Source organism: Egretta garzetta, unplaced genomic scaffold (assembly GCF_000687185.1).
Source record: "Egretta garzetta isolate BGI_Z169 unplaced genomic scaffold, ASM68718v1 scaffold127, whole genome shotgun sequence".
NCBI lineage: Eukaryota > Metazoa > Chordata > Aves > Pelecaniformes > Ardeidae > Egretta > Egretta garzetta.
In genome coordinates this window covers 544654-572509 of record NW_009260132.1, presented here as the reverse complement: position 1 = coordinate 572509, position 27856 = coordinate 544654, and the positions used below count along the sequence as shown (strand labels likewise).

The window sequence follows — 27856 nt, the reverse complement described above, 5'->3', positions numbered from 1 at the left end:
TTGGTCAAAACATGCAGGAAATATACCATGCCCATTACTTGAGTTCAGAGATACAGATTAATTTACCTTAAGTTGACCTATTTCTTTAAACTTGTAAACTTCGAATTCCCAGAGTTCTGTGTTTTTGCCAAGAATTTTCTGGCACTTTCTGTAAGGAAGACAGAAGAAAACAAAAGTAGGTACACAGAATAATACAAATGTGACAGCATTCTGGCAAGGATTCCTTTCTCCTTTCTTCTCCCTACCAAGACCCTTTCAAAGGTCACATATTTTGGCAAGCATTGATTCAAGCAGAGTATGCCAGGTACTCCTCCCTTCAGATCTCACAATTTCTTTGCATCCAAGATGACCTGACTATTTACTATGCATTCACCCTTATTGATTAGGGCCATATTAGCTTTGTGAGTGAAATTTTAAAATCTCTGCTGAGTAAAATTGAGCACTTAAAAAGATAAGCTTACACATACATATACATCAAAACACAAGTCTTCGGTAATTTCTGATTGTTACTTTAGATGCCCAATTTGACATTTTTGTTTACACCTATGTGACGACAAATTATTTTCTGATGGTCTTACATGTAATGACACACTAATAAACTTAAGGTTATCAACATCCAAAGTAAACCTCAATTTTGAAAATCTAGTGGGACTGAAAAAAATCAAGGCTTACTTTCAAAAATACACGTCTCAATTCTAATTAAACTTTAGAAAGATTACAGTAGCTTTTGGGTTGCTACAGGCAAGAAAATATAGGGCATAGTAACACATATATATGTTTTGAATCTTCAGAAACTCCAGAACACACAGAAAAATCAACATCACAAAATACTTCAGAATCAATAATCTGCTTTCACTTTTTCCTCACACAGATACACTTTAACTAGCAAAGAAAATCTTTAATATGTTACCGAGCAGCCAGGTCGTACTCTCCTTTCTCCACTAGGTGATTTATATAGGCTAAACCAATGTCCTAAAGGGAATAAAAGTAAGGAATTAGTTATAAAAGCTTGGAAGTCAAATACTTGACTGCCACAATAACCATCATTCCAGCTGTATGCACCATTGTAAGGTCAAGCACCAGGCCCTAACTGAATACTCCCAATTCTCCTTTCGATGTAGGGCCCACAGGCCAGTCAACACACAGTACTTGCCCAAACCACTCACAAGTTCAAATTAAGATGCTCTTTTAAATAATTCTTGTAACAACATTGACACTGAAAAAATGAACATTACTGCATCCTAAAAAATCCTCAAGACCACCAGACTTGTCAGCTGGTGTGAGTGTGGTATCATTGGTCTGATTGCTGCTGGGCGGTGAGAGCATGAGTTGTTTTAAACCCCTGTACTACTAATCCTTCACTTAGAGCTTGATGTCAACATTTTTTCCCTCAACACATTCCATGGGTGTTGCATTAGAGACCAAACACTCAACAGCTCTGCTTGTATACACCCACACTGAATTTCATCCTAGTGGAGCAAAATTTTACAAACCAAGATAAAAACTACCCTGCCAAGCCCTTTATTGTATTGCCAGGACCTCCTTTAAGAATTCTTTGTATTTTCTGCACGGATCACAGAGCAGCTAAATCATACAAACTCTGTGATAGGTAATGGCATGCCATTAGGTCTTGATTCAGCTTCTGGACTACACAAGAAGAAAAGAATTTTTAAGGCATACTGATATACAGTGTGCATGTTATAGCAGTAATCTGGCTAAAAATTAAACACATCTTCTAACACTTTGCACTTAAATACAAACTTCCATTTAATGAAATACCAATGTGTTCACACTGAGGTCAACTTAAAAAAAAAAAAAAAGCTAAAATTAGCAATGCTTTTGTGGCTATAACATTATCCCCTCTTTTTTTGTCTTAAACATTGATACCCTTTGCTGCTCTGTGAAGGGACTATAAACATGAGAAGTAACTATACAGGAGAAAAGGAGCTTAACTATGTAAAATAATGAGAATTGCAAAGCAACATGAGAGAGCTAGATGTGAAACTGCACCTGAATTTCAATAACATTTAAAAGGTCTTACAATCACACCTTTTAAACTCCTGCCAAAACCCTGTCACATGTACAAGGTAAAAGTTACAGAGAAATGTGTCACACCCCCCCAACCTCTAATATTGTAATACTGTGTGTTACTTGAAACAACACCAAATTTAATACAAAAGTAAAAGGGGGAAAGAGAAAACCACATCAGCAATCAGAGGAGTGCAATGCCTTTCTTTTTAATGTCAATAGCACCTTCATAAAATCCAGATCCTTTCGTGTTTCACACACACTAACATTCCTGTTCTGCAGCCGAAACCAGCAAATCGAATGCTGGTTGGAGTATGCCTAACAGCTATTGTCTGGTGCAATACAGACAAATACTGGAATGTATTTGTAGCATCTCACAGTGTTCTAAAAGAAACTAGATATTTTGTTTTGAAAAGAAGTTTTGAGACTTACCAAAATCTTGTGCTTTTTTATGGTTTTCTGACTTATCTCAGCTGCCATCAAAGCTTCCTATATTCAAAAAGTAGAAAACAGAGATACTAGTCAAATATACAAGCTTCCAATACAGAAAGCTCCAGAACTGCATAAATCAACTATTTTTCAGAGCAGGGTGTTTGAAGCACTAGAATTTTTAATGCCATGGTTGGATGAACAGCTTTGAATTCATACTCAAACAAAAGCAGTCAACCAAAGAGAAAACTACTTTTGTTTCCATCTGGGTTCACTCCACATTACTATATTAGGATCAAATCGCAAGATTACGATGAAACAGACAATGCAATCGCATTGGATCATTTTCAAATGAGAACCCTTCACCACCAAACCTGAGAAAAAAATCATCACGAAATGGGGTGGGTGAAGGCTACCCTTCACTTCCCCAGCCCAAAAGTCTTATCCAGTCAGACTGATTTATATTTAAGTGTCATTTGCCATTCTTCTACTTCTTTCAAATGTACAGAAACAAAGCTGGCACTTTTACAAACAAAATGAAACCTTTAACATACATCATAACACACAAGCTATCTACTACCTTGAATGGCTTTCACAAAGGCACATGCACAGCTGTCACTTGCAAATTACTGGAGTCTTCAGGGACCAAATGCTGTGATTTACATAAACTGCAAAACTGCACTCATCATATGAGTTTGCTATTCAGATGCAAAAGCATCCACAAGGATTTAAACAAATCTGCATGAGGAATATTATGATTGCATTAACAAAAGGCATACATGGTGAATGGCTTTCCCACATTATTTTTGCTCTATAATGGGCATCCAACAAATAACACGTAAATAAGAATTTCCAAGTTACTTTATGCATTGTAACAAGTATTCTAAGTCATTGTTGTGGTTTAACAAGTATTCCAATAACTGCAGGACATCAGAATCCAGAACAGGGGGTGCATGTTGATATTGTCTGTAAGAATTTATTCTTACTGTTTTAGGTGTTTAGACACACATGCTTAAACACACCAATATTTATGCAACCAAATACTGAGCTGCTTTCTTCCAAGGGAGCTATGTATCTTTTGGTTTTAATATTGGCTCTGCTTTTTTGTGTGTAACACTACTTTCAGCATCAACACCTACAGTTCGAGCCCATATTATTTTACTTTTAAAAGCTTCAACACTGAAGGTAAGTAACTCAGAGCAATGCACAACCTTTTCGTTCTATAGCAGAAGTGATACAGAATGGGAAAAATCTAGTATTGCCCACTGAGACCACTTCCCTTCCCTCTTTAGTTGGGATAGATCTAGAAAAATAGCCATGTAGCTCATTAGGTAACTGTTCTGCTGCTTTAAAACCAAAAGCCAGCTTTAATAATTTTCAGTGACAGCTAACACATTTCATATCTGATGCTGAGAACAGCATTCACAGCATCTAATTCAGCTACCTCACTTGGGCGCACTTCCGATGAGTTGTTTCAGTAGGAAGACTAACTCTCCAGAGAGATGGAAAGAGGTATAGTCAACTCCTACCCCTTACAAGCATTTAATCAGTTACTGTAGGAACAGAAACTATCTAATCCAAATGACCTAGCAAAGTCATCATACCACCCCTATTTCCAAACCAGGAAAGCCTGAAGGAAAGAATGTCGTAAAAATTACTTCGTATTTCTTCTTTTCAAGAAGCCAGTCAATGTGGTCATCTTGGTCCCGCTCTTTAGCCACAACCACATCTCTTGGGCTGATGATATAAAAAAGTGATTCACCTTCCGAATACTCTGTAAATGCATACACAGTTTTATTATTATATTTTCCTTAAGTAAAGCCCTGCTTTTTAGTACACCCTTGAGGGGAATTTAAAAAGAGAAGATGCAAGCAGGACAGCAAGGCTACTCCTGCAGAACATGCTTGTTTGGGAAGCTGTATTCTCCAATAAATTAAAACTGGTTTAAATGGCAAAATAGCTTTCAAAAAAAAACCACTAGAGCTTATTGCAAATTCTGATTCATCCACTATGTGTAAACTTTATGATGGTTTAGAACACATTATTATACTTTTAGAGGACTATTACACTACATAGCCTGCAATAAACTTATCCTCCCCATCAAGGTCAAGGCCATCAAAAGCATAAATGATAGATGCCATAACCCCTGGGGACATAGCACATCATTACAGCAATGCATTTGCAATGCTATAAGTTAAGGTTATATGTATAATGCATTTACTTATACCATAAGCCTTTATTTTTGAGTAAGCTCAAAGAAAAATGTACTTAAAGGCAAAATCAAACACAGAAGATGACTGTTCAGAATAGTTATTATTTCCACAGAACCCATGAAGAAACACTATCAATATTTTGTAGGTACAGGAAACGGAACCATCCCCCATCCTTTATCTGTATCTATACACGCATACAAATATACTCCTGAACTGATAAGCAATTCATAATATAATGCTTGTTTTAAAGCCATCCCAAAAATTTAGACTTGTCAGATTAACTAGAATATTCATTAAGCATAAAAGTACCACTGTGGGCATCAATATTCTGCTTAGGGACAGGTATAAAGAAATCCCAATTCTATTGATAGCAGCAGAGATGTTTTGGAGATCAGGAGGAGAAATACTATATTTTTAGTGGCTTAAGGGCATTGATGTACACAAAGATGCCTGCCAAACCTATGATTTGAAGCATGCTGCCAGAGAAGATGCTTAAAAATCAGATTCATAGATTTTAAAAGCCAGAAGGAACGTTTCTGTATAAAACAGGCCATATAATCTTCACCAAGGAATTCTGCATCAGCTTTGCCATGCATCTTTCTGAACTACAACACATATATCAGAAAACCATTCCATGTTATTTGAAAGACTGGTATCTATTGTGCCAGGGCTTAATCTTCCTGCCTGTTACATAATTAAACCTACCTTCTAGGCTGAACTTGCCAAACTCCAGTTTCTATTCATTATGTTTTACCATTCTGGTAAAGGTAGGTTTCCAGGGAAGCTAAATATCAGTGTGCCCCTTCTAAATTAATCCAGGTGCATCTTACTGTTGCAGTGACATTTATTCCCTTTTTGTCTCTAAAGCAGCTTTTCCAGACACCGTATCACTCATTTCATTATTCCTGAAGCCCCTTGTGTTCAAACACCCACAGTAGCTCCTACGGATCACATGTTGAATACATCTTCATCAAAGATACTGCTTTCCACGATACTGGATATTACATGAGATCTACACTTCTGTCTATACATCTGACTTAATAGATGGCATTACAAATCCTGATGTTTAAATATGCACATTTGTTTTCTTTCATGGGACTGGTTCTTATGGATTTCCACTTTACACTTCAATGTCATAAGCAGTTATAGACAGTTATTCAAGGAGAGGATATAAAAATGAAAAATGAGGCTGAGTCCTCCCAAATCAAGTCTTTTTTAACCAATTTATGAAAATAAAACAAAACAGTATTAAGAACACCTACCTAAATGATAATCTCTACATTCATTTTCCTGAAATCCTCGTACTGTTAGTGCATCAGAAGAGATCTCTTCACAGGACTCAGGTAGGGGTTGTACGATATCCAGTCTAGGCCTCGCACAACACTCCACTTCCTAGAAAAACGCAAACATCTTAGTTGCATCCTACACAATTTAACTTAGCAATGCCAACTGATGGTCATCTACAAATGAGGCTGAAATTCAACAGCTGCAAACATTCCCAAAGGCCCAGCACGTTGCACTGGGTTGTGCTCCACAGAGTAGCTGTAATCACATCTGAAACACGAAGTTATTCCCACCCGTGCCTCCTTCCCCTTCGTTTGCCCACTATTTTTCTGCTCTTGGTCACAGAATTTTTCAGGGTTATCAAAGTGATCAGCAACTACTGCATTCAACAAGCATCAGAATGATTTAAGACACATTCTCAGCTGGGCTCAGGCCCTGAAGACAGAGCTCTATGAATCAATGATATTCTGGTACCAAGATGAACTTGGGGGTTTTTTAGGTGGTGTTAAAGTTTGCACTTTTAAGTGTTCACCAGCATTAGAGAACAAGTTAATCCAAGAATAATATAAAACTCTTGCTGGGCTGATTATCTTAAAGTAACATGAACTTTCAAGTGCAATGTAGGTGGTTACAGTAAGACAAAATCATGCATCTATCTTCTATCTAGTCTTCTATCCAAGGGAAACTGCTGTCTTCAACTAGCTGTATTTCTAATTAAGTCAAGGTGAAAGACAATCCCTTATTTTCTACTTCTGGCTGTGAATTATAACAAAATACAGAACGAAAGAGCTGTGAGACATATAAAGTGGATTTACACAGCTCTAGCCTACCCATTTGGCAGCAGCACCACTCAGGTCTTTTCTTAATTTAACTGTTCCAGTGCCAGTGGGGGAGGAAAAAAAAAAAAAAAAAAAAAGAAAAGAAAAAAAAAATAAAAATCAAAGCAAGCCCTGAGTTCAATTCTGATCCAATTTGTAACAAGTAGGAAGCTGTCATTTGAAAGCTGTGAAATCGAGCATAGGAAGAACAGTGTTCCTCACAAACCAACAGCATTTGTAGTGAGCTGCAAGCTCAGGCAGCTCGGGCTCCATGGAGCCAAGACACCAACAGAGGGGTTCCCAGCACACCAGGGCACAGACGCAGTGTCAGGGAGGAGAGCACTTTGGTTTCCTTGCTAGAGTTTCCCAGAGGACTGAGAAGTTATCAAAGTCCAGCATTCAAAGTTTGTTTAAAAGGCTAATTAAAAGCAAATACATGAAAAAAAATCTTTCCTATGTTCTATTGCCATTATATCACCCGAGATTCTCTTTTCATCTTTCTTTCCTGAAGCAGTTAGAATGACTTGAACCTTTATCAGTCACTACCTCCTTTATAGTAGCTCCTTTCCCATGCTACTTCTTCATTAACAGTAGCTTCCCAATTTCCGTGTTCCCTAGCATCTCAACCCACCTTTTCCTCCCTCTTCCTTGTCCCATTTGTTTGCCTCCTTTTCTTTCACCGACTCTCCTGCACTAGAGGACTACTGTAGTGGCTCTCTTGGGAAACACCGCTGTGACATTATTTTTCTCCTTAATATAAATAAAGAAATAATAATCTGACATCCTGCAGCAGAGCTAGAAGCTAACCCTATTGATTTCAGCAGGCTTGAGCATTTGTTTGAACCTACAGCATTTCATTGCCTAGCAACTTGTGCACCCAGTTGCTTAAGGTTACTATGGTGATGGTTGTCTAATGCAGACGTACTATCAAAGAGATGATCAAGAGCATCTGCCATTCTCACACCGCAACTTCAAGGATTTCCTCCACTGCCTCGTCTTTTATTTGGCAATATGAAATAAATGTCGGAGAGACACACAGCACTCGCCCGTGCACAGTAAAAACGGCTGACAAGAATTCTAATTTCTACCTATCTACACATGTATCTGGGTGTATACAGCTAAAGGTCTTGGAAGCAAGGGAGACAATGATGCCACTTGCTTGCAATCATGCATCCCACCCCCGCCACAGTGACTCCTACTGCTTGAGTTGATCAACTTCACTACTCTCATTTCTTCTAAGATGCAGTGTCAGCAAGCCTCTCTTATGGCTATAAAAGATCCTTTATTTCATCTGGTGCAGAAATAGCAGAAAGAGAGAGAGAAGGGTGGGGGGGAGAGGAATTAAAATGAGAAAGACTATCTAGAGCCCTTCTCTGCTTCCTGCAAAAAACAAAGGAACCCAGACAGGACTTCTGAAAGGTAAGTACATCAGTCTTCAACATCACCTCCACTGACCTTGTTTTATAGGTCAGAGAAGTTTCTGTTCACTACCACCAGACTGCAAATTCTTCCACAGATAATCAGATCTACGTGACTAGTTTAAGCCCTAACTCACAGGGCAGTTTAGTGATGTGAAGAAACTGTAACAGAAAAACAATTACCGTTTTTTCAGAAATCTCCTTTACATATGAAAGTATAACAAGCTGGTCACAGAGAGGCGCAAGTCCACTGATATAGAATTCAGTGTCAAACTGGAAAACTGAAATACAGGAAAAACACAACAGATTGTTAAATAAATGAATGTGTATGAACTACTCTCTAAGAAAAATACACAACTGATTTTCAGTGGCAATCAACAGCACACAGTAGCACTTCAGAGAAATGAAGACTCAATACATATAAAAAACCTATAGACTTCCCAGTTGGATCAGCAAGATGAAAAATTACATTTAACAGATTAAATTCCATTAAAGCTTGCACAAAGAAATGTTTGTGCTCCAGGACATACTAGAGATGAAACATTTGAAATGAATGGTCAGCCTGATTTTCAGTAATCACACTGAAAAAAAAGGGAGCAAAACCAAACTCAATAAAATAGGCAATAAATAGAATATCTTCATTGGTTTGCATATTTGCAGCAAGTTCGTGTGGCCATATGAGAATCACACCTGCTACACTGATTGGTACGATATATGAAAACACAAAGATCATTATTTATTTATCATCACTTTAAACATCACAGGAAGATTTACAGATACCGATAACCTCATTACAAAGAAAACATATGGTTAAATAGTCCTTTTTCTTGGTCATAAAACTGAAAACTAATTTCCTAAAATCAAGACAGTTACATGGTGACTATTTTGAGAAAGAGAAAGAAAAAGAGAGCTGAACTGTGTTTACAAAAAGGCTCATTAAAGCAGACACCTGCCAAAGAAATACCTACTTGGTTTTTTTCTGCTGTATTTACAGTGCAGGCAATCAACATCTGGGAAGCCCTTTTTGTGGGCTCCTCTCTCACAGGGCCCAAACCAGGAATCATCCAAGTGCTTATATTAGAAAAACTTATAGGTATAAGTTTTTACAAAAATATCAGATGCATCATCATTTTCTCTCAAAACACGTTTTTAGAAGTATCTATGCACAAGTAGAAAAAAAAGTTTCCTTGCTTACTGTTTAACTCGCTACTAATATCTACTCTTCACTACAATAGCTACTAATTATTTCAGTAAAGCACAGGGAAAATGCAACATGATGACACTAAAAAAAAAAAAGCTAATTTTCTTTAGATAAGGTAGTAAAAAGAACAGGAGAAATAATCACCCTCCTGCTAAAGGAGAAAGAAATACTGTCAAGTAAAGTACAGATTTGACACCTGTCTCTCAATGAATAAAGCAAATGCTGGTTTTCTCTTAATGACAGTTGACACTCTGACATCACTGGGGGACCAAAACACGACACAAGGGTAGAGCACTCAATCTATTCTAGGAAAGAATAGGTTTGTATTTGTAATCCTGTACATAATTATTTTGTTGTAGTCTGCAAGACTTTGACTATGTCACATGTTGCTCTGAGAGATGATTTTAAACAAACCATGTCAGAAACATCTACATAATACATCTTACGCCCAGTTTACAATTCAGTATTTGGAATTTTAAAAGAATATGGAACGCAGGAGGAAAAACTTGGAAAAGAAAAAAAAAGTCAAATCCATAATGCTGTCTAGAAGGACAAGCACAGAAACTTTCATTTCAGCTCTAAGAAGTGTCAACAGGTGGCTATCAAGGGCATATAAAATATTGTGGTTTGAATTTGGAGAGGAAAACAGTGTGGTGATGGATACCTTTATAAAGATTATGGGGACAGTTTTAAAAAAAATGTGTGTTTCTTTGTCTTCCACTGGAATTTTAGTTCCTTTGCCAGTGAAAATGTTTGCAACATCCACGTAATGGTGCATTTAGGATCAAGCAGTAGTACTGTTCTGTGAGACAAAAACAAATAAACAAATAAAAATCATCACTTCAAGTTTTGTTTTTAAATTGAGTTTCGTTTCCTTGGTTTCACTTCCAGCTTTCTCTCAGCTCATCCTCCTCAAGAGGCCTTGTTGAAACACAATGCTCTAGCTCTGCCGCTGCAGCCTTGAACAAAGAATGGCTGGCATAGACAGGGCTTCTTGACCTGCTAAAAACCTTTGATGCGGCTAATCAAAAAAGTTTTACTGAAAAAAATTATAGAAGTTATAGCTGCACGGAACACTAATAGGTTAATTTGACTTACTCTCTGGCACGCTTTGTTGTGATGAAGGGGGAAAAAATTCCAACACACAGGTGTTGCAGAAATGCTGTTAATTTGAAAAGGATCCAAAACAATTAAAGCAGACATAGTATTGAAGTAAATGGGAATGACCAAGGTATGGCCATCTGTCAGACATGTTTATGCCTGTCGTAAGAGAAGATGGAAGATATGCTGACAGTGGATCTACTCTATGTTCAGCATCTATGTACAACTGTCAAACAAATTACCAGGAAGAAGAAACCTGTACATCTTTTGCTTGTTGTTCATTAAACTAAGTGTATGATACACCACACTACAGAAATAAAACAAATATATGCTACATTATGTACCCAAACTCCATCAAGCAGCTTTCTCTGGAATTTACAGATCCACACACATGCAGCAGACTGAAACTATAAGAAATCTATTTTGTTTAATCAAATCTCAAAAAGCAGCCCCTGCTTTTCCACTGCAGATTTATAGAGTGAAATTCTGGTTACAGTCAGAGGTTTTGGCCATTGATTTCAATGAGGCCAAAATGTCAACTTTGTCTTTTGGGAAAGTAAGCAGGAAGCTGAACTAGCATGTGGAAAATTAACATGAAACTTAATGTGTGAGGAAAAACAAGGATTTTTCTTTTTTGTTTTCTTTAATTCCATATGATATATGAAAGAAATAGAAAAGCCAACACACAAGCTAGTTTTTAGGTAGCCCACTCGTATATCAACAGCTGCAGAGCCACAAAGCACCACAAACTAGCCCAGCTTACCTAGAACTCTGGTGCACTGTTAGCTGCTGGGGTGATGCCACTACACATTCCCAAATTACCTTTCAACAAGCTACTTCAGGCACATCTGCAAAATTTGCAGTCATTGCTATAGACCACAGTACAGCATCCTTTGAGTGTTTTGAAGATGGTATCTCCACCACCAGTGCTTTTACTGAGGTAGGTTATTTATGCAAAACAAAATAGTGTACAAAATAGCATGTTTTGATTAGCTGTGATCATGTTCATGCTGCTACATTTAATATAGAACATAAAAACCTTTTTTTTTTTTCCTTTTTTCCACAGGATGTGCATTCACTTCCCACTAGAGGACCAGAAAAGGTATCACTTAAGCTGTCTTTAGATGAATAGAAGCAAATCACAAAGCATAAACATATACATGGCATATTTTTATTGAAATAAAAGAATGTTCTTACTTATAGGTGTACTATCTAACATAATCCTTGAAAATACAAATCTCCTATTTTTTTAACATTCATATTTTTCTCTGAAAATCTTCATATGTGAACACCTGCCCCAGCATTTAAGTATTTCCGTACAAATGGTTTCTATCTGCCATAAGGCTCCCCAACAGCCTTCATATATTTATATTTCCAGGGCAGAACTACCTCTGACCAGAAGCCGGAGCAGAAAGCTCAGGATATGCCCAGTTAACAAAATGTCAGCTATGACTCAAAAGGAACTGTAAATTTCTGGGAAGAAGCAGTGAAGTAACCCACATGAATGTCCTCTATTTGGGCTTCAATATCCTTCGAACTCCCTGCAAATTTTCTCCCCGTACTGCTATATGTGAAATCAAGCAACTATATACCTAATCATGTACAAATAGGATAAGACTAAAATTGATGGAAAGGTCCTATTCATCAATGATTAGCAAATCTGATGCTTCCAAACTTGGAATTCACACCCTCTATTTATTTACCATCAAAATGGTTGGAAAAGCCATACTCAAATTTATTTTTGTTTGAATGTTGAAGGTCTAGAAAAGCTTCAGAGAAAATTTACCACCATTAATCAATCATTCTATATATAACTTTGGACGCCACATGGCAAAGAGGATGAGCATTTTCATTAAAGCAAAGCAGGGCAATGAAATGCCATTGTTAATTGAATATGATCACTGAATAAAAAAACAAACAAACAAAAAAAAACCACCACAAAACCACCTAGGCTTAAAATCAAAACTCTGTAAAGCCTCTGTTACTGAAAGCTGTTGTCTTTCTTACTTGCTATCAGCACAGAATGGAAACGAGAAAGAATTTTGCTACTAAAACCAAACAATTTCTCTCAATTTCAGTATCACACTAATCAGAAACATCAGAAAAAAAGGCCCACTACCTCATCGTGCCAGTAATCATCCATCTGGTGAGGTCTACTCTTTCAATTAAATGAGAAAAATGTAAGCAGCATTACAATTTGCTGTTTTACCTGCAATCAGGTTGTATAAAATAAAAGTGCTACTGTGGTACTGAAATCATCCTACCCTTATTGCACCTCACACAAGAATAAAAATCATCTTTAGAAATATGGCAATTGCCTGTACTACTCTGTAGCTACAGACACCCACAACCTTTAAGGAAATCCCGTGGAATCCTTGATGACAACTGAAAAGCCAGGAGCTTAAGTTTCAAAGCTTCAAAGTTGATTTTCTGAAAAAGTCTTTTTTCCATTACACATTGAACTGAGAAAACTTCATTAACCAACAGGGAAAATATTCAGGAGTCTGATAGTCTTGACTAATTTTATCAAGAAATTTATAAATGATTGGTTTGGCTTATGACAGAACAGGATGTCCAATAGTTTAAGTGGAATCAACTATATAAACGGGGTTTTTTTTCTTCTTTTTTTTTGGCAATTTGCTTCTCAGAGTGTAGCAGACTTGCTCCAAAGAAACGTTTGCATAAATCAGCAGATAAAGTTGATGACATCTAGTCACAGCTAATTTCCTGCTCATCACATTCATATTAGTTATGCTTTAAGTTCCACCTATATAAAGAGAAAAATGCTGGTATGGTAGATCCCAGTATCTCACTTTACAATCAAACAAAAAAAACCCACAACCAAAACCATTCTCATGTTTTCTTTTCAGATAAAAATGTGACATAGATGTGTTGTTACAAGCATATCCACAAAACATGTAATTTTTAAAACAGCATTCTACTTTGTGGAGAATTTGGGGGAATGTAGAAGGGAGACAAGTGCTCAAGAGGCGTTGCTGGCTGGTTGGCACCTGGAATTAAGCTGAGATTCCTTAGATGAAACTTGGGCTAAAATAAATTGAATAAGAAGTCTCTAATCAACTTCAAGTCTTGTACTGACTTCCAGTGTTTATCTCTATTTTCCACTATCATTAACAATCTGACTAACTGAGGCAGAGATAAACGACTTCTCTATAAAAGTATATAAAATCCCAAGCTACTTGACAAGGCCATTGTAGACTAGATGCCCCATTTCACTTTGAAAAGGCACAACTGCAAAGTGCTAATTAGTTCTTTAGCAACCACCCTTCTCGTGGGCTCCAGTTGAGGAAGGGTTCCCTGTTCAGACCAGAAGTTGTCCAGCATTACAGCTTTTGTACACACATCTGGAGTGAGCACAGAGGTCAAGCACTCTTTAAGGAGGATCACAACGGCATTTAGTCCACGTTAAGCCTGTAATTCAATACCAATACTTTCTAATCAATACACTACTTCACAGCGGTAGCTGACAGAGCTAAACTGATAGGATCTGCTCAGCTAACATGCATTTAAACCTAAATAGAAACATTTCACTGGAGTTTATTGTCGACACTGAATGAAGACCCACATAGGCAATGAACTGTAACATGTAACCTGAGACAATGGAAAAGATTGCTGAAGAAAAACACCATTAATTTACTGGAAGATGTAAATAACATTAGCAATGCTGCGCAGATATCAGTGCACGAGACCTGTATAATTAATTTAATTTCTCTTACATGTAATCATGGCATTATCTTATTCATAATAAACCAGCTAGAACAGTGCAGTGGTGTTACTTTACTACATTATGGGCCATCTGGTTTTGCATCACAGCAGCTACCATATTTATTTCCTGCCTCAGAGTACATATGGCTATGTGTCAAGACGGAATCAGAAGATGCGGAGGACCTTGTTACACAGGATCCTATGTACCTAACTTGTAACGGAGGGAATGCTCTATTTCCTTATTCACTGGACTGTAAACCACTGAAGAAACATTTACGATCTACTGATGCCATCATGGTTTACTATGATATTACTGTGAAACTTTGAGGCACTCAGAATGGCTCTAAAAGAGTATAAATCTGAAACAGTTGAGATATGAGAAAACTATATTGTCATAGGCTCAATAGGTATTACCCTGATGAACAGAGAACAGAGTATGAAGTCTCCTACTTCACCTCTGTTTTTGCAAAATTGCAAGAGCAGGAAGAAGGAAAAAAAACCCACCAAAACAAAAACCCACCAAACAACAAAGCCCCATTAAACATGACAAAAATTATACTGTGTTATGGATTTCATTTTTCTTAAGCATGATGCCAAGATGTTATAAACCAGAATATCTAAAGGATATTCAGCTATCATACCACTGAAGGATACTCTTGCCTTGTGTAAATTCTTTACATTTTGAATGTGTATCAGCTTACGCATCCACTTAGGATATTAATGGTCTTGCAAAAAAACTAGACTGGCTGCTGGTCTGCCCGTTAATAATATCAGACCTCCCAGCTATGCCTTTGAAAAGTAAAGTTGAAATAAAATTGAAATAGATGCTATGGCATGACACACAGCTCTCAAGAAGATCTTCTATGTGATTACATCAAAAGCTATTGTAATTTATATTGAGACTTGAACAAATAATGTCTCCCTCTTTTCCCTCCCAATCTAATATCCACGTTCCAATGAGTGCTGCTGACAGCACTTGGCAGAGCTGTTTCAGTGCTTTGACCTGAAACCAGAAAGAAAAATCTCAAGCGCACTGTTAACAGGTTAAGTGAAACAAAACACCAGTTATCAAGAATACAGAGAAGATTTTAGGTTAAAAATTTTAAGATAAAAAAAATTACTTCCACAAAAATCTCTAACCTTCAGGTCTGCACCTAAATAGTCTGATGACAGCTTTTTTTTGTTTTAAATGAAGTTCCAATAGTCAGTCACATAAGACTAGCTCTCTCCACACTGACACATTATAGCTGAAGCAGAAGTTGCCTCTGTTCACTTGTCACTATGTAAAAAACCCCATTTAATTATTTTCTAAAAGCTACTTACAGGTACTGATAGATTATTTAAAGATCTGAGGCTAAAACTCAAGACTGAACTTCTCCTTGACAAATCTCTCAGATATCCTAGAATTCCACAGTTACTTACTCTGTTGGGACTATGCCATCTTAAACAAGAAACAGCTTTCAGGACACCACTGTCTCTCAGTATCCAGAGCTCCTAACAGAGTTTAACAAGTCTCCTAGCTAATTTTCAGAAGGTATTTTGAAAGGGTTCTTTCCTGAAGTCAGAAAGCAGAGTATACACCTATGCCATGCACCATTCTAATCTGACACGAGTCAGGATCTTGCTTGAACGCTCTTGTCTACAACCTCCTATCATTGCAGTCAAGGCAAGGAAGCACCACAGTTTACAAACTGTTGTCCACTCCAGTCTGCAGAGTCCCAGAGGGCCTGTTTCTCTTCCCAGCACTACCTCTGCATAGGTATTTCCTTTCCCCAACAAGCTTCTGGGGACAGCTGTGACTTTTTGTTTACAACCCCTCTTCCCCTCCAAATTTCCTTTGAATTCCATTTTATGCTTTACTTAATACACACATTTTTGTCAGGACCTTCCTGTTAATCAGCAATAATGAAATTTATTCACACCACCTAACTAGACAAGTGAGAAAGCAAAGGACACATAAAACACAGAAGCAAAGAAGGCAACAAAAAAATTCAAATCCATTTTCTAGCGACACATAACTGAATAAAGTAGCACCTATTTTCTCCTTACTACTACACTGATGATCATTTAATCAAGATGAAAAAACAAGTTCTCTATAGGAATCTGTGTGAAGGGAAAGTTAAGACATCCACTTTTCACATGAAGGTCTCCGATTTTAGATATCACAGAATTTAAGACTCTCTACGACTACAAAAAAGAATAAACTATGCAGGAGGACATTATGACAACCTTATCAACTAAAAATGAGGAGACATTTATGTTACGACTACATGTTGCCTCTGAACTGAACTGTAACAGCCTTTTCAGGCTAGAATGTGAAAATACACCTTTAAAGCTTACGTGATTTTGAAAAAGAGCGCATTCATACAATCATACCTATTTCCACATAGCGGTTTGGAAGGTCACGCATTTCACTGGCATGCCGTTCTTTTACTGAGCAAATCTAGGAAACAGAGATTTGGATCATTATGATGAACAAACTGTAATTCCTAACATGATACTAACTTTTCCCAGGAATTCCTTTTCTTATTGAGGCATTCTTGGACATGCATTTCTGTATTTTGAAAAACACAGGCTGCACAACAGTGATGATGCATCACTGAAGAAGAAAACCAGACAGGAAAGTTGCAGCTGTAGTCCACAGCCTTATAACTGTGCTGGGAGAGGAGAAGGAAGATGGTCCACACAAATGAGATCTGAAAACATCTGCCCACTATGATTTCTTCATAGTAGCACATATGTGAGTTTGGTTTTGGTATCTTCTCACACTTTGCATCTCATTACCTTACGATTTCAGTAAGAGCATGCTATCGCAACTCCCAATAACAGGAGGAGAGTATGTACATTTAAAGAAATGCAAATACCCAAATATTGTGAAGCATACACAGCACAAGGGGGAAGACAGGTGCCAAACTTAGGACAAAACCTCCTCATTTGTAAAACTCCAAGTTTAATGCTCCAAAAGCTTTTTACGCTTCACCTACCTCACTTTACCCTCCCTTTCTGTCTACTCCTACCGAGCACTTTTAATTTCCCACTGTGCAGTGATGTAGCAGCCTTTTATTAGAAAACAGCTAACAGGCTTGTAACAAACTCATGTCAGGTGCTGCTCTAAGCAAATCATAGTCAGTCTACAGTGCACAAGTTCAAAATGCCAGATCCCTACTGAAATAAGAACAAAATCCCAAGCAGCCTGTCCCCCACCCCATCCCTTTTTTTTCCTCCATGGCTGACCAAAATTATGTAGCTGTTTCAGCAGTCACAACCTCCTCAGCCCCCAAAACAATCCCCACCAAAAATACCCCATGGTAAGTTGTTCTTCCTTAATGCTAATCAAAATAAATGAATTCAAACAGCCCACTAAAAGCTTTCAAAAGAGGAAATCTCTCCAAGGCACAGAGGAGAGAAGTGTCCCTGAGGATTACATGCACTGCGTGCTCACACACAGAGATCTGTCTGACCGCTGGGTGTCTATCATTCCTCCTCCTCATGAGGGTCACTTCAATGACATTTCTATGGCAGCAGGAGTTCTGCACACTGTAGTCAAACCAAATTCTATTTTTTTCGATTGTCTTTGCTTTTCAGAAATAATCCTCTGTTTGTCTGTGATAACAGCAAGCATTTATTACAAAGACAGGTAATTGCACCTTTACTGAATTTCCCCAGCCAATAATCAGCGTTAAATTATCCTTCCAGCAAAGGCTGCAGGGATACATATCTGGGCGAAGGCTTATGTCATCTCGAGGCACATTGGTAATTCTTTGCTTGGAGATCATGTCAAGTATCTTTACGCCCTGAAAGTTTAAATACAAGAGAACTTTATTCAGTATGACAAACTCCTACTCACAACATTCCGTATTATTTTGTACGCTAAGGCAGTCATAGCAGTTTATGGCATAAGTTTCAGGGTAGGGCTGAACATGCCAACAGAAAAAGCTGTTGATACAAAGACCCATCTAACCCAGGAGGTGACAGAAGGAATGAAGTGATTAGAGCAAGTTAGATATTTTAAATTCACGTGGCAAATGAAAAGAGTAAGTGAATGAGTGAGAGATTCGCAACTCCAGTCATGAACTAGTTCAGCTTGTTGGGCTGCTGCTACTACTGGAGAAATGAAAAAATTCCATCTCTTCCACAACAGCCCCTGTAGAGAAGCAGAAATTTCCATCTTGGAAAAAGAAAAGATGTGAAGCAACAGCTCATTAAGATAAATGAGGCCAATCTGTACTTCTCCAGAAATGCATTTCCACTCTTACATTAAAACAGAAAAGCAAGCATATTTAAATTATGCTTGGTTTTGTATGCTGAGATTTTTCACTGCCTCCTCTGGAAAACTCCTAAACTAACAGGACAAAAAGTTTAAAGAAAGGAAGATTAAAGTCATTTGAGAGAGAGAGAGGAAGAAAAAAAAAAAAAGAGCCAGTAATCAGATTTTTCCATGCCATTTAGAAAAGGTGAGCTATAACCTTTCCAACAGCAAAATGGAGATTAATTTCATTTTAAGTAATGACTTGTTCTTAGTGATTTAAAAACAAAAGTCCCCAAAATAAACCAAAGCATTTTACTAGATATTTTCTTTAAGCTCAGTGAGCAGAAAAAACAACTCTCGTGATCACAGAAAAGGGGATGGAAGGAACCTTGAAAGGTCAGCGTCCAGGATGCCATTCCATGTTAGGATTTTTCTAGTGAGAAAAATGATCTACAAGATTCCCCTCCTGTTTCTGTTCCCTCCCCCCCACCCCACTCCCCACTGTGAGTTTCTGTATCTCCAGCTGTAAAGATTCAACTGTTTGTGAGTCAGAGTCTAAACATGGGGGTCATGGTGTAAGCCAGGTTTTTGCCTTTTTTTTTTTTTTTTTAAATCACAAGGAGCAGTAAGTGGTATGCAGGTGGGAGGGTGGGATGAATTCGGGATTTTTTGGTTTTTGGTTTTGGTTTTTTTTTCTCCAGTGATCTTTGTCACTGAGGAACTGAGTGTGGAACTCACTCCTATTGGCATCTCTTAGGTTAACAGCCATCAAGGTTTCAGGAAAAAAAAAAACCAAACTTACACGCAGCCCCTGCAATGTACAGAGCCCAGATCTCTGGGTAACATAAAAAGGGAGCTTATGCTTTATGTTTTCTAAGCTCATCTGGTAAAATTTGCAATCTTGCTTGAACTGCATTTTAATAAAGTTGTCTTTTATTAATCTTACCACTTTGTCTTCAAGAATGATTTTCAGATAAAAGCGACCCATATCACACCTTCTGTTTTTCTACAAGGCAGCAAATCCTAGATTACGTTTCAAGTGCCTTTCAAACCAATAGCACAGGATCCTCTGTGGTTAAGAGAATCCCATTTGTATCATGAACCAAAGAGACTTCCAGAGTCGACTTCCTATCACGTAGGAGCCTAAAACCTGTTCAAATGGGAGTAGGCAGCCTAACACCTCTAGGGATTTGGTCCTCAGACATTTCTGTTCGTAAAACGTACACTCTTAGCCATGGACGAAGGGGAAGAGGGCACCGCAGCAAATATGGCTTACCAGAGTATCTGACAAGCAGAATTAGACATTGCCTAAATAACCTGCAACCCATCTCAGAATACCCAATGTCTAACAAGCTCCATACAGTGTGCCAAAAAAAAAAAAGAAAAAAAAAAAAAAGGCAAAAGAAAATAAAAACTAGGTAGCCACAGACACAGTAAGAAGCAAGGCTAGAAAAGATTTTCTCTGACTTTGAAAGAAAAAAAATGGAACACAAATCCTTGCTAGAGGATGGAGAAATTTTTAAAAAGGTAAAGGGGGAAGGGAAGGGAAAGGCCAATAACCAAATATATTAATCTTTTGGAGGGCAAGTGTCATTTCATTTTTCATTGAAAGATAGGCCCTGACCATGACTTTTTGTCTCTGACAGATGGCTCTCAACATTTTATTAGTATTCTGTGTTCTGATGTGGCACATCATCTCCAGGGATAGCTCTCCTCAACTGTCCTATCTATTCCCAGCAGATTCACCCAGAATATATATTTTAATTGTATGTCTCTGAAAAGAACAAAACCTTGAAAAGAGCTAATGTTATGACGATCAAGCACTCATTGAAGTTCCAATTCTAATGCAGTTATTAAAAGGGAGTAAATAAACAAAAGTCCACCTCTAACAGTTTCATATCAAAGTGGTTTTGAAAGGAATAAAAGAACAATGGCTTTAAAATATTTTAATAAATGCTTCCCTTCAGTAAGAAAAAAACAACAGAAGGAAAAAAGCTAGTGTTTCAGAAGTACTTTCCCCGCATTTTAAAATAAGACTTTGGAATTTAGACATGATACACACTTAAAAACATATCCCTCACTGCTGAGCTTTAAAACACAGACCTTGACCCATCAATTAGATATACAGTGATAGGTGAAATGCAACACTCAGCATGAAAGCAATGGTTCCCTTTAAAATATGAATTACACTTATAGGAAAAAGGGTCTATTTTCTCCTAAGTCTAGCCTTTTCTAGAGGCCTACCAAAATGAGAAATTGTAACTATAATTTTTTATAATCTGCAACATTAGAAGTGCATATGATAATGTCACTTCAGTACAAATTATAAAATCCAGACAGATTTGGGTTTTTTTGGAGGGGACAGTGATGTTCTTTTTTTTTTTTTTTTTTTTTTTTTTTTTTTTTTTAAATAAGAGTTCCATTGGCATTCCTTCCTCAGACAGCTTGCTTCAGTACATTGGACTGGTCAAAAGTCTGCTAGACAATAACGTACAGCAGCAACTGCCCCCAACAGTGCTATGTAGAGCTACTTTTCTTAATTTCTTCAGAAGTGGCAATCATATGGAGAACACTGACTAGCCAGCAGGAAACACCAGAATAAATGTCTATGGAGACGTGGGATCTAAACCACTCTCCTTCGATGTCTTTTACACTCAATTCTTCAAATATTCCATTTTTCAATGGGGTATTTTGGCAATTAATATTTAAACATTTCAAATGCTGTAATATAACAGTATTTTTGTTCATTTAACAGGTGACAAATACTTACCATATTGTTGGCCCAAGCAATTAAGTGTCCTCTCCATTTTACATTTCTTATATTTCCTTCCCCTTCATGTAAAACTGAAGGCTTCCATCTGTTCATCCAGCCTCTCTCATATAACAGCAACTACGAAGGAGTGCAACAAGAAAAACTTCCATGAGACACTGCTGTATGTATACGTCAGGTATTTTTTGCTTCATTATCAAGGGCAATGAAAAATACAGACCTATTGCAAAACAAAAGCAAATATAATCAAACATTTTCATACAGTACATCTACAATGAGAATCTTGTATACTACAGAATTCAGGTTACTTTAATAATAATATTAATAAGCAGGCTTCCCATCAAGTTTCTCCAGAGAACATTAAGTATAATTATTTCCATTTTAAGGATAAAGAAATTAAGGCATTTGATAACCTAAGCCTACAGCACTAGTGACAACACTTCAGAAAGCTGGTAAAGAAACCCGGCTGCCTCACGCCTATCGACTGATCTGGTGGTAGGCTCCTTCCTCCCTCCAAAAAAACAGGAGATAGGAAAAGCATCCCATATGCCTGGTGTATTCAAAGAAAATATTCGAAGACCCCAAGACTTTGGCTTTTTGCTTAGCCCCATGTGGAACTACATGGCCTTCCACAGGGCTCTAGAGATGCTGTGTGTTAGCCCCATGCATGCAAACTGCACTGTACCACAAGTGCTGCTGGTTCTAAAAGTTGCGTGACCGGGAATCCTGGGTTCTGCAAATAGGGAAGGTATGTTAGAATATCTAAATGCACAGGACATGTTACGAAATGCTTTGCGGCAGCAAAGAAAAACCCAGCTACATGCAGACAGTTTGCATGTCAGTCCAGCTCTTTTACCAGTTCCTGGATGGTTTTAGGAAGTTATTTAATGGGATTATAACCTAGAATCATTTTGAGCGATGCAAGTGCAGCGCTTTGAGGGATACCTAAGTAAGAAGCTGAAGCATCTACAAAGATCATACTCTATGGTACCAGTCCTGCCAATTTTTGCATGAGTACACTCACATACAGACACATGCACAACTTGAACCTGAGCTCACATAAGTGCAAAATGACCATTAAGAGGTATAAAATCACTACCTGCAAGGACTTTTACCATGCTAAAACTGAAATCGAGTACCTATGTTGCTAATATTATCTACGATCCAGCTATACACGGTTTTTAATACGTGGTTTCCCCCTCCTGTATTTGCATGAATACATCAAATGATAAGACGCTGGTTGTTTAAAATAACATCTTTTAACAAAATAAGGGATTTTTAGCGGCAAATACATAGACTGCCTCTCTCTCCTAAAGCCACAAGATGGCACCAAAAGACAAGTATTTTCTCCAAAAGTATGAAGCAGTCACTTTCTAGGACAGTCTACCAAGAAACTTTTGAGCGCAGTGAGGTGCAGACATCAAACTTCTCACTCGAGCGTACCTTGCCACTTTAACCCCACCCAGAATGACTCTCTGTCCTTCACATAACTCACATGAAGGCCCACCTTTTAGACAGTCTAGGGTTTTGGTTTTTTCCACCTACAAAAAGGCTACCCAATAAACCTGTTACAGAATATGCTGGTTTACAGCAATCAAGGCCTGACACTGAAAGCAGGGGTAACACCTACACTCCTAAGGCAGTGCCATACAGAGGAACGTGCCGTAGCAGGCTGGTACGTGGATGTGAAACTGAGGAGCAGCCCTCAGCCCAAACTAATTAGCTCCACTCAGAAGCTGAAGATGTCATTAAAAACTAAGCACTGTGCTGATGCAGACTTGAAAATGACTTTTTCCCTAGTTCACAAACTCTTCAGGAGGGGCTCGACGGACAAAGAACTCACTCCGATGCTTCTTTCAATACAGTCCAATAAAGACAGCAGCAAATTGTATTTTCATCTGAAGTTCCTGGACAAGGCTGTGAAAACTGATGTGGACAATGTGAAAGGTTAAAACTTGCTGATGTTAATTAACTGAACTTTGAATATTTTCCGCTTGTGACTGAATTATGATTTAAGTTTATTTATTACACACAAGATCCAGAGCAAGCTTGGAATGACACTTTGCAGCTACTTTGTTACTGTTCATGGTTCGTGAATATCATGCTCTTTCACGACTCTCTACCAGAGTAAGAAGCTGCAAAGAAAAAAAAATGAACTGAGAACAAATTGGTGAGGAGAAAAGAAAATAAAAAATCCTGCTTAACTCCAAGCAGAAGCTTAATTAAATTCTCAGACCAAGGCAGTAGAAGACAACAGTCTGATATTGCCTGTAATAAAGATGGGAAGTGAATCTGAATCACTGCAGCACCCAGAATTCCTCGTTTCGTATCGGCAAGTGCAAAAGGTCCAACACTGAAGCCAAAGGACGCACAACACTGTGGCTTCAAAAAAAAATTTTTTTTTCATCTCAAAACCTGCTTTACTAATTTATCTGCAATGGAATTATCTGCATTTTGTTGATACGTGATGTGATTTATTTACTATTTCTTACAGCAATAACACCTGGAAACTGAGTTACTGCACCCAGAACTTTGCTGTATGTTTCGGAACTGCTGTCCACTGAATGCATAGCTCTCCAAATAAGCAGCCTACTTTATTTCTTAGTCTCCCTTTCTGTCTTCATAATGTTTATCGCACCAGAAAGCCATTTAAAACTTCAAGAGAAAGTAGACACATAAAAAAAATTCAACATTTCTTGAGGAGTTCCTCCTACCACTTCCCTCTTTTTTTGGTAAGGGAAAAAAATTTTAGGGATTTATTTCCCATAAATCCCATGTTTTGGCAGTCAGCATTCACAGTACTTATATTTCAACAGCAGCCACAAAAATAACTTTCTTGCATTCTCTACAATACAGTTTATATTTTCCCCTTTTTTATTTGCTCTGGTAAATCTTTCTAGTCCTTTGTTACAATATAGTAGTGCTTAGAACGCACTTCCAGCATCTCTTGCCGGTACCGTGACATGAGAATATAGCTAAATAAAATAAAATAAACTTTGACTTCAAGGGTTCCCACCCACACTCCTTCACGGTACACTGCGATCTTCTGATAGTTCACTACTTACTATTTTGTGAGTTGTCTTAACTGCTCATGCTTGTCCACTGGATCATTAAGACAAAAAGACACACTGATATGCACAAGACAAGAGGACGGTGCAGGACGCTCTTTGGTTTTAAAAACAAATTGATATAATTCTTTTGCATTGGTGAATACATCTCTCTATCTTTCTCTACCAGGAGAGTAATCTCCTCCAGAAAGAGCTCAGAACTCTATTTTGGAGGGCATCCGCTAAAGAGAAGAGACTAGTGCTTGGATTTAATGGAGCCTATCATGCAATTAGCATTAACACTAATTACATGTAATCCCAGTCTTTAAACTACGTACAGGAATTCTCAATCCTCTGAACAGAGAGGCCAATGACTGCAGCTTTGGTAGTACCAATATGGTGAAGTAATTCAATTCAATTTCATCCCACTACCAAATACCACCTGCAAAACACCAAAATAAAAGATGTCTACTCTCCCACAGTGGAAAGTTTCAAAGGAAACACTTTTATTGATGCACTGCGCACAGCATCATTGCTTTGTTTCAACATAGTGCCTTCTCTGTAAACTCTGGAGGAGTTTTAGAACGAAAAAGGCTGAGACTTCAATTTGTAACAACAAACTGTAGAGCCACCCTCCCCTCCCTATTGCAGCACTGTTGGATTATTTCCATTTCACAGAATAAAAATAAGGAAAAAACTCCTTTTATTTTCCTAGTCCTGTTCTTTGTTTGCCTGAGCGTGAAGATGTGCACACCTATGGCATTTGTTCTGGTTTTTGGCACCTGTGTCACCAACTCTCCCCTCAGACAGGGAAGATCACAAAAACCTAAACCGCTACTGCCATGGTGACAAGTGATCACTACAGATATTTATTGTTTTCAGCATAAAAACAACATTTACAGGTGCAGCCAAGATTAACAGATATCCGGGAGTAACACAGAACAGCATGCCACACGAAGACTTACTGTTTAATCGTGCATTCCTAGGAAAATATATAGCAACAATAAAAAATTATCACTTGTGCTTGGAACAGCGATGGACTAGATGAGCTCAAACAAGGCAGCGAATAATGTAAGCCTCAAGTTTTCCACTGAAGATGAGTTTTCAAAACATCGTCACAAAACGCTGTTGTCTAAGGAGCTGGGGTGTGGATGGACGGGGGGCAGGAGGTGCAGTCAAGGGAAATCAAGCAAGGAGGCAGTGGCAGACAACAGCAGCACTGGGAGGTAAGTGATGGCAACGGTGAGATACGGAACAGGAGCCGCTGCTGTAGTTCACAGACAGTGAAGCTAGAAATTCTGAGATGTTTAATACAAACAAATGCCATAGGACTTTTATTAGGCTGTGCTTTTAATAACTCAACTGCTAGATTCCAGCTGTCGCGTATTCACGAAGAGCTACAGGATTAACACCTTGGAAAGCAAGTCCTGCAGCCTTGCAGGCAGAGGCACAAGCTCTCACACATTTCATATATTTAGATCCTCTTTGCTTGCCATCTCAGGCAATGAAAAAAGTTTTCTACACAGACATTTGCAAAACACGCAACTATAGATAACACACACACAGGACTATGATCCATTCTCTCTTTACAAAAACCAAATTTGTTTGTTACAGCACAAGGAGAATGTTTTGGTTTTCGCGATAAAGAAGAAATGCACATCCAAGTAATAATACAGAAGAAATGTAAGCCAAATAATCTGCTTATTAGGCAAACAGCACATCACTACATATCAAAGTCTCATCTGCTCAATAATATGGGATAGATCTGGGCATTACACATTGTAGCAAGCAAATCACAGACCTGTATTGCTGTGGCTTGCTTGCTCCTACAGTTTGTTTCCTACTTACGGTAAATTATCCTATGCATGGACAGAAATTGCCATAGTATTTACTCTTTCTTCACTTAATCCAGACCTTTCAGTATTTACTGACTGACATTTTATAGCTTACAAAGCAATCTGCCTTTCTTGTCTGGTACTCTTCTACCCAACATAATGCCAAACAGCTGACTATCTGCTTTCTAAAAATGGACTGTGCTGCAAACAGCATCCTGACAATTTAATAATTTGTCAAAGTAGTCCAACCAGTTATTATGAAGTACATATCATAGGGTTCAGAGGTAAAGGTCATCTACTTACTCACAAAGCAAAGTGCATCTGCTGACACTAAAAAGCAGACAATTAAAAAAAAAAAAAAAAATCTGAGACATTCCCTGGCAGACTTGACTTGAACATACAAATTCCACTACCCATAACAGCAGTTGCAGATCCCCAAGAATGCTATTTCTCTTCCCACTTGTGCATTGTTCACAATCGCTATCCTTTCTCTGTATATGACGTCGCTCCACCTGGAGTGGAAAGAAATTTAGATCGTCTTGTTTTGCATCTCAGGCAGGAGACACCATGGGTCCAGCCCAGGATTCCAACATTAAAACAGTGGTTTAGATTTTTTATATATATATATATATATACACACACAGACACACACACAGACACACACACACAAAATGAGAAATTTGCCACAGGTAATACTAAGTTGTCTCTGCTTTTAAAACAGACAAAGAAAAGAGAGTGTAATGTTTAAGCATGGGCATCAATATGCTCAGATGCTAATTCTGGGAGAATAAATGGGACAAACATGTTCAGACACATCTGCATTTGAAAACCAGTTTTTATAGTGTATCTTCTCCAGCAAAAGAAATACAGATCCCATTAAAAATATGTTCTTTATTCTATTTATGTTTTTATATTTATTTCCACCATATATATATAAAACTGTATTATGTACGTATAGACACAGACAGATATAAAGATCTGACTGGTGATAGTCACAGGGTAAATTGTTAGTTTTACCTTGGTTCCCTAGACCCTTAAAATGTTTCAGATTAGATTCTCAAATCACCACTTGTTATACAGAATGCATGTCCTAGGCAAATGAGGAGCTCAATCTTTTAAGATACTGAATATTCTACTCCATACTGGCTTCAGAATTCATTTGCTTAATTGTGTTGGGTCCCCACTTATCATGCTGGGTAGAGATCCTCCCCCAAAACCTTAATTACTACACATACAGCAGAGTGACTCAATCACTCTGGAGGATTCGCTCTCCTAGGAATTTTACTACAAAAACTTTCAGGTCTGGTTATTGATGTTAATCAAAATATGAAATAGGAAGACTCATCAATGCCTCTATCAAGAAAGAAACCTCAAATTGTCCTGCTCTCCTAAGTTATCTTTACATAACATGCAGTAGCTGATACCTTAACTTTGGAACCGAAATATCCTTCAGTCTTCTCTCTTTGTTAGTTTTGCCTCTTTAATCCTCTGGATATAATGGATACTCGAACTTTGCCATAACCTTCATTTAGTTGATGTGCTGGGAAAGACCAGCACTCTAACGGTTAAATAAAGAACACCTTGTTTTCAGCTTTACCACCCTCATTTAGTTGGCTTTTACCCTGTTATTTTTTAAGATTAGACCCTTTTTTAAAAGGTAGAAGGTTATGGCATTCAATAGCACAGTATTTGTCTTTTCCCTTGCTTTGAAGCTCTACTGCCTGCTCTGGACAGGAA

At 37.9% G+C, this 27856-nt stretch overlaps 1 protein-coding gene across 1 annotated transcript in view; it reads right to left on the bottom strand.

Annotated features, from left to right (window-relative positions):
• Window positions 1–27856, bottom strand: part of VPS41 (VPS41 subunit of HOPS complex) — a 106999-nt gene that overhangs the window by 27465 nt on the left and 51678 nt on the right. The window contains exons 8-16 of the mRNA XM_009641558.2: window positions 21238–21357; window positions 17866–18012; window positions 16595–16661; window positions 8374–8471; window positions 5933–6062; window positions 4116–4231; window positions 2461–2517; window positions 911–972; window positions 67–148 (exon numbers count right to left, since the gene is read on the bottom strand). Of these exons, the coding sequence (XP_009639853.1) occupies window positions 67–148; window positions 911–972; window positions 2461–2517; window positions 4116–4231; window positions 5933–6062; window positions 8374–8471; window positions 16595–16661; window positions 17866–18012; window positions 21238–21357 (879 nt within the window). The remainder of the gene's footprint in view (window positions 1–66; window positions 149–910; window positions 973–2460; window positions 2518–4115; window positions 4232–5932; window positions 6063–8373; window positions 8472–16594; window positions 16662–17865; window positions 18013–21237; window positions 21358–27856) is intronic.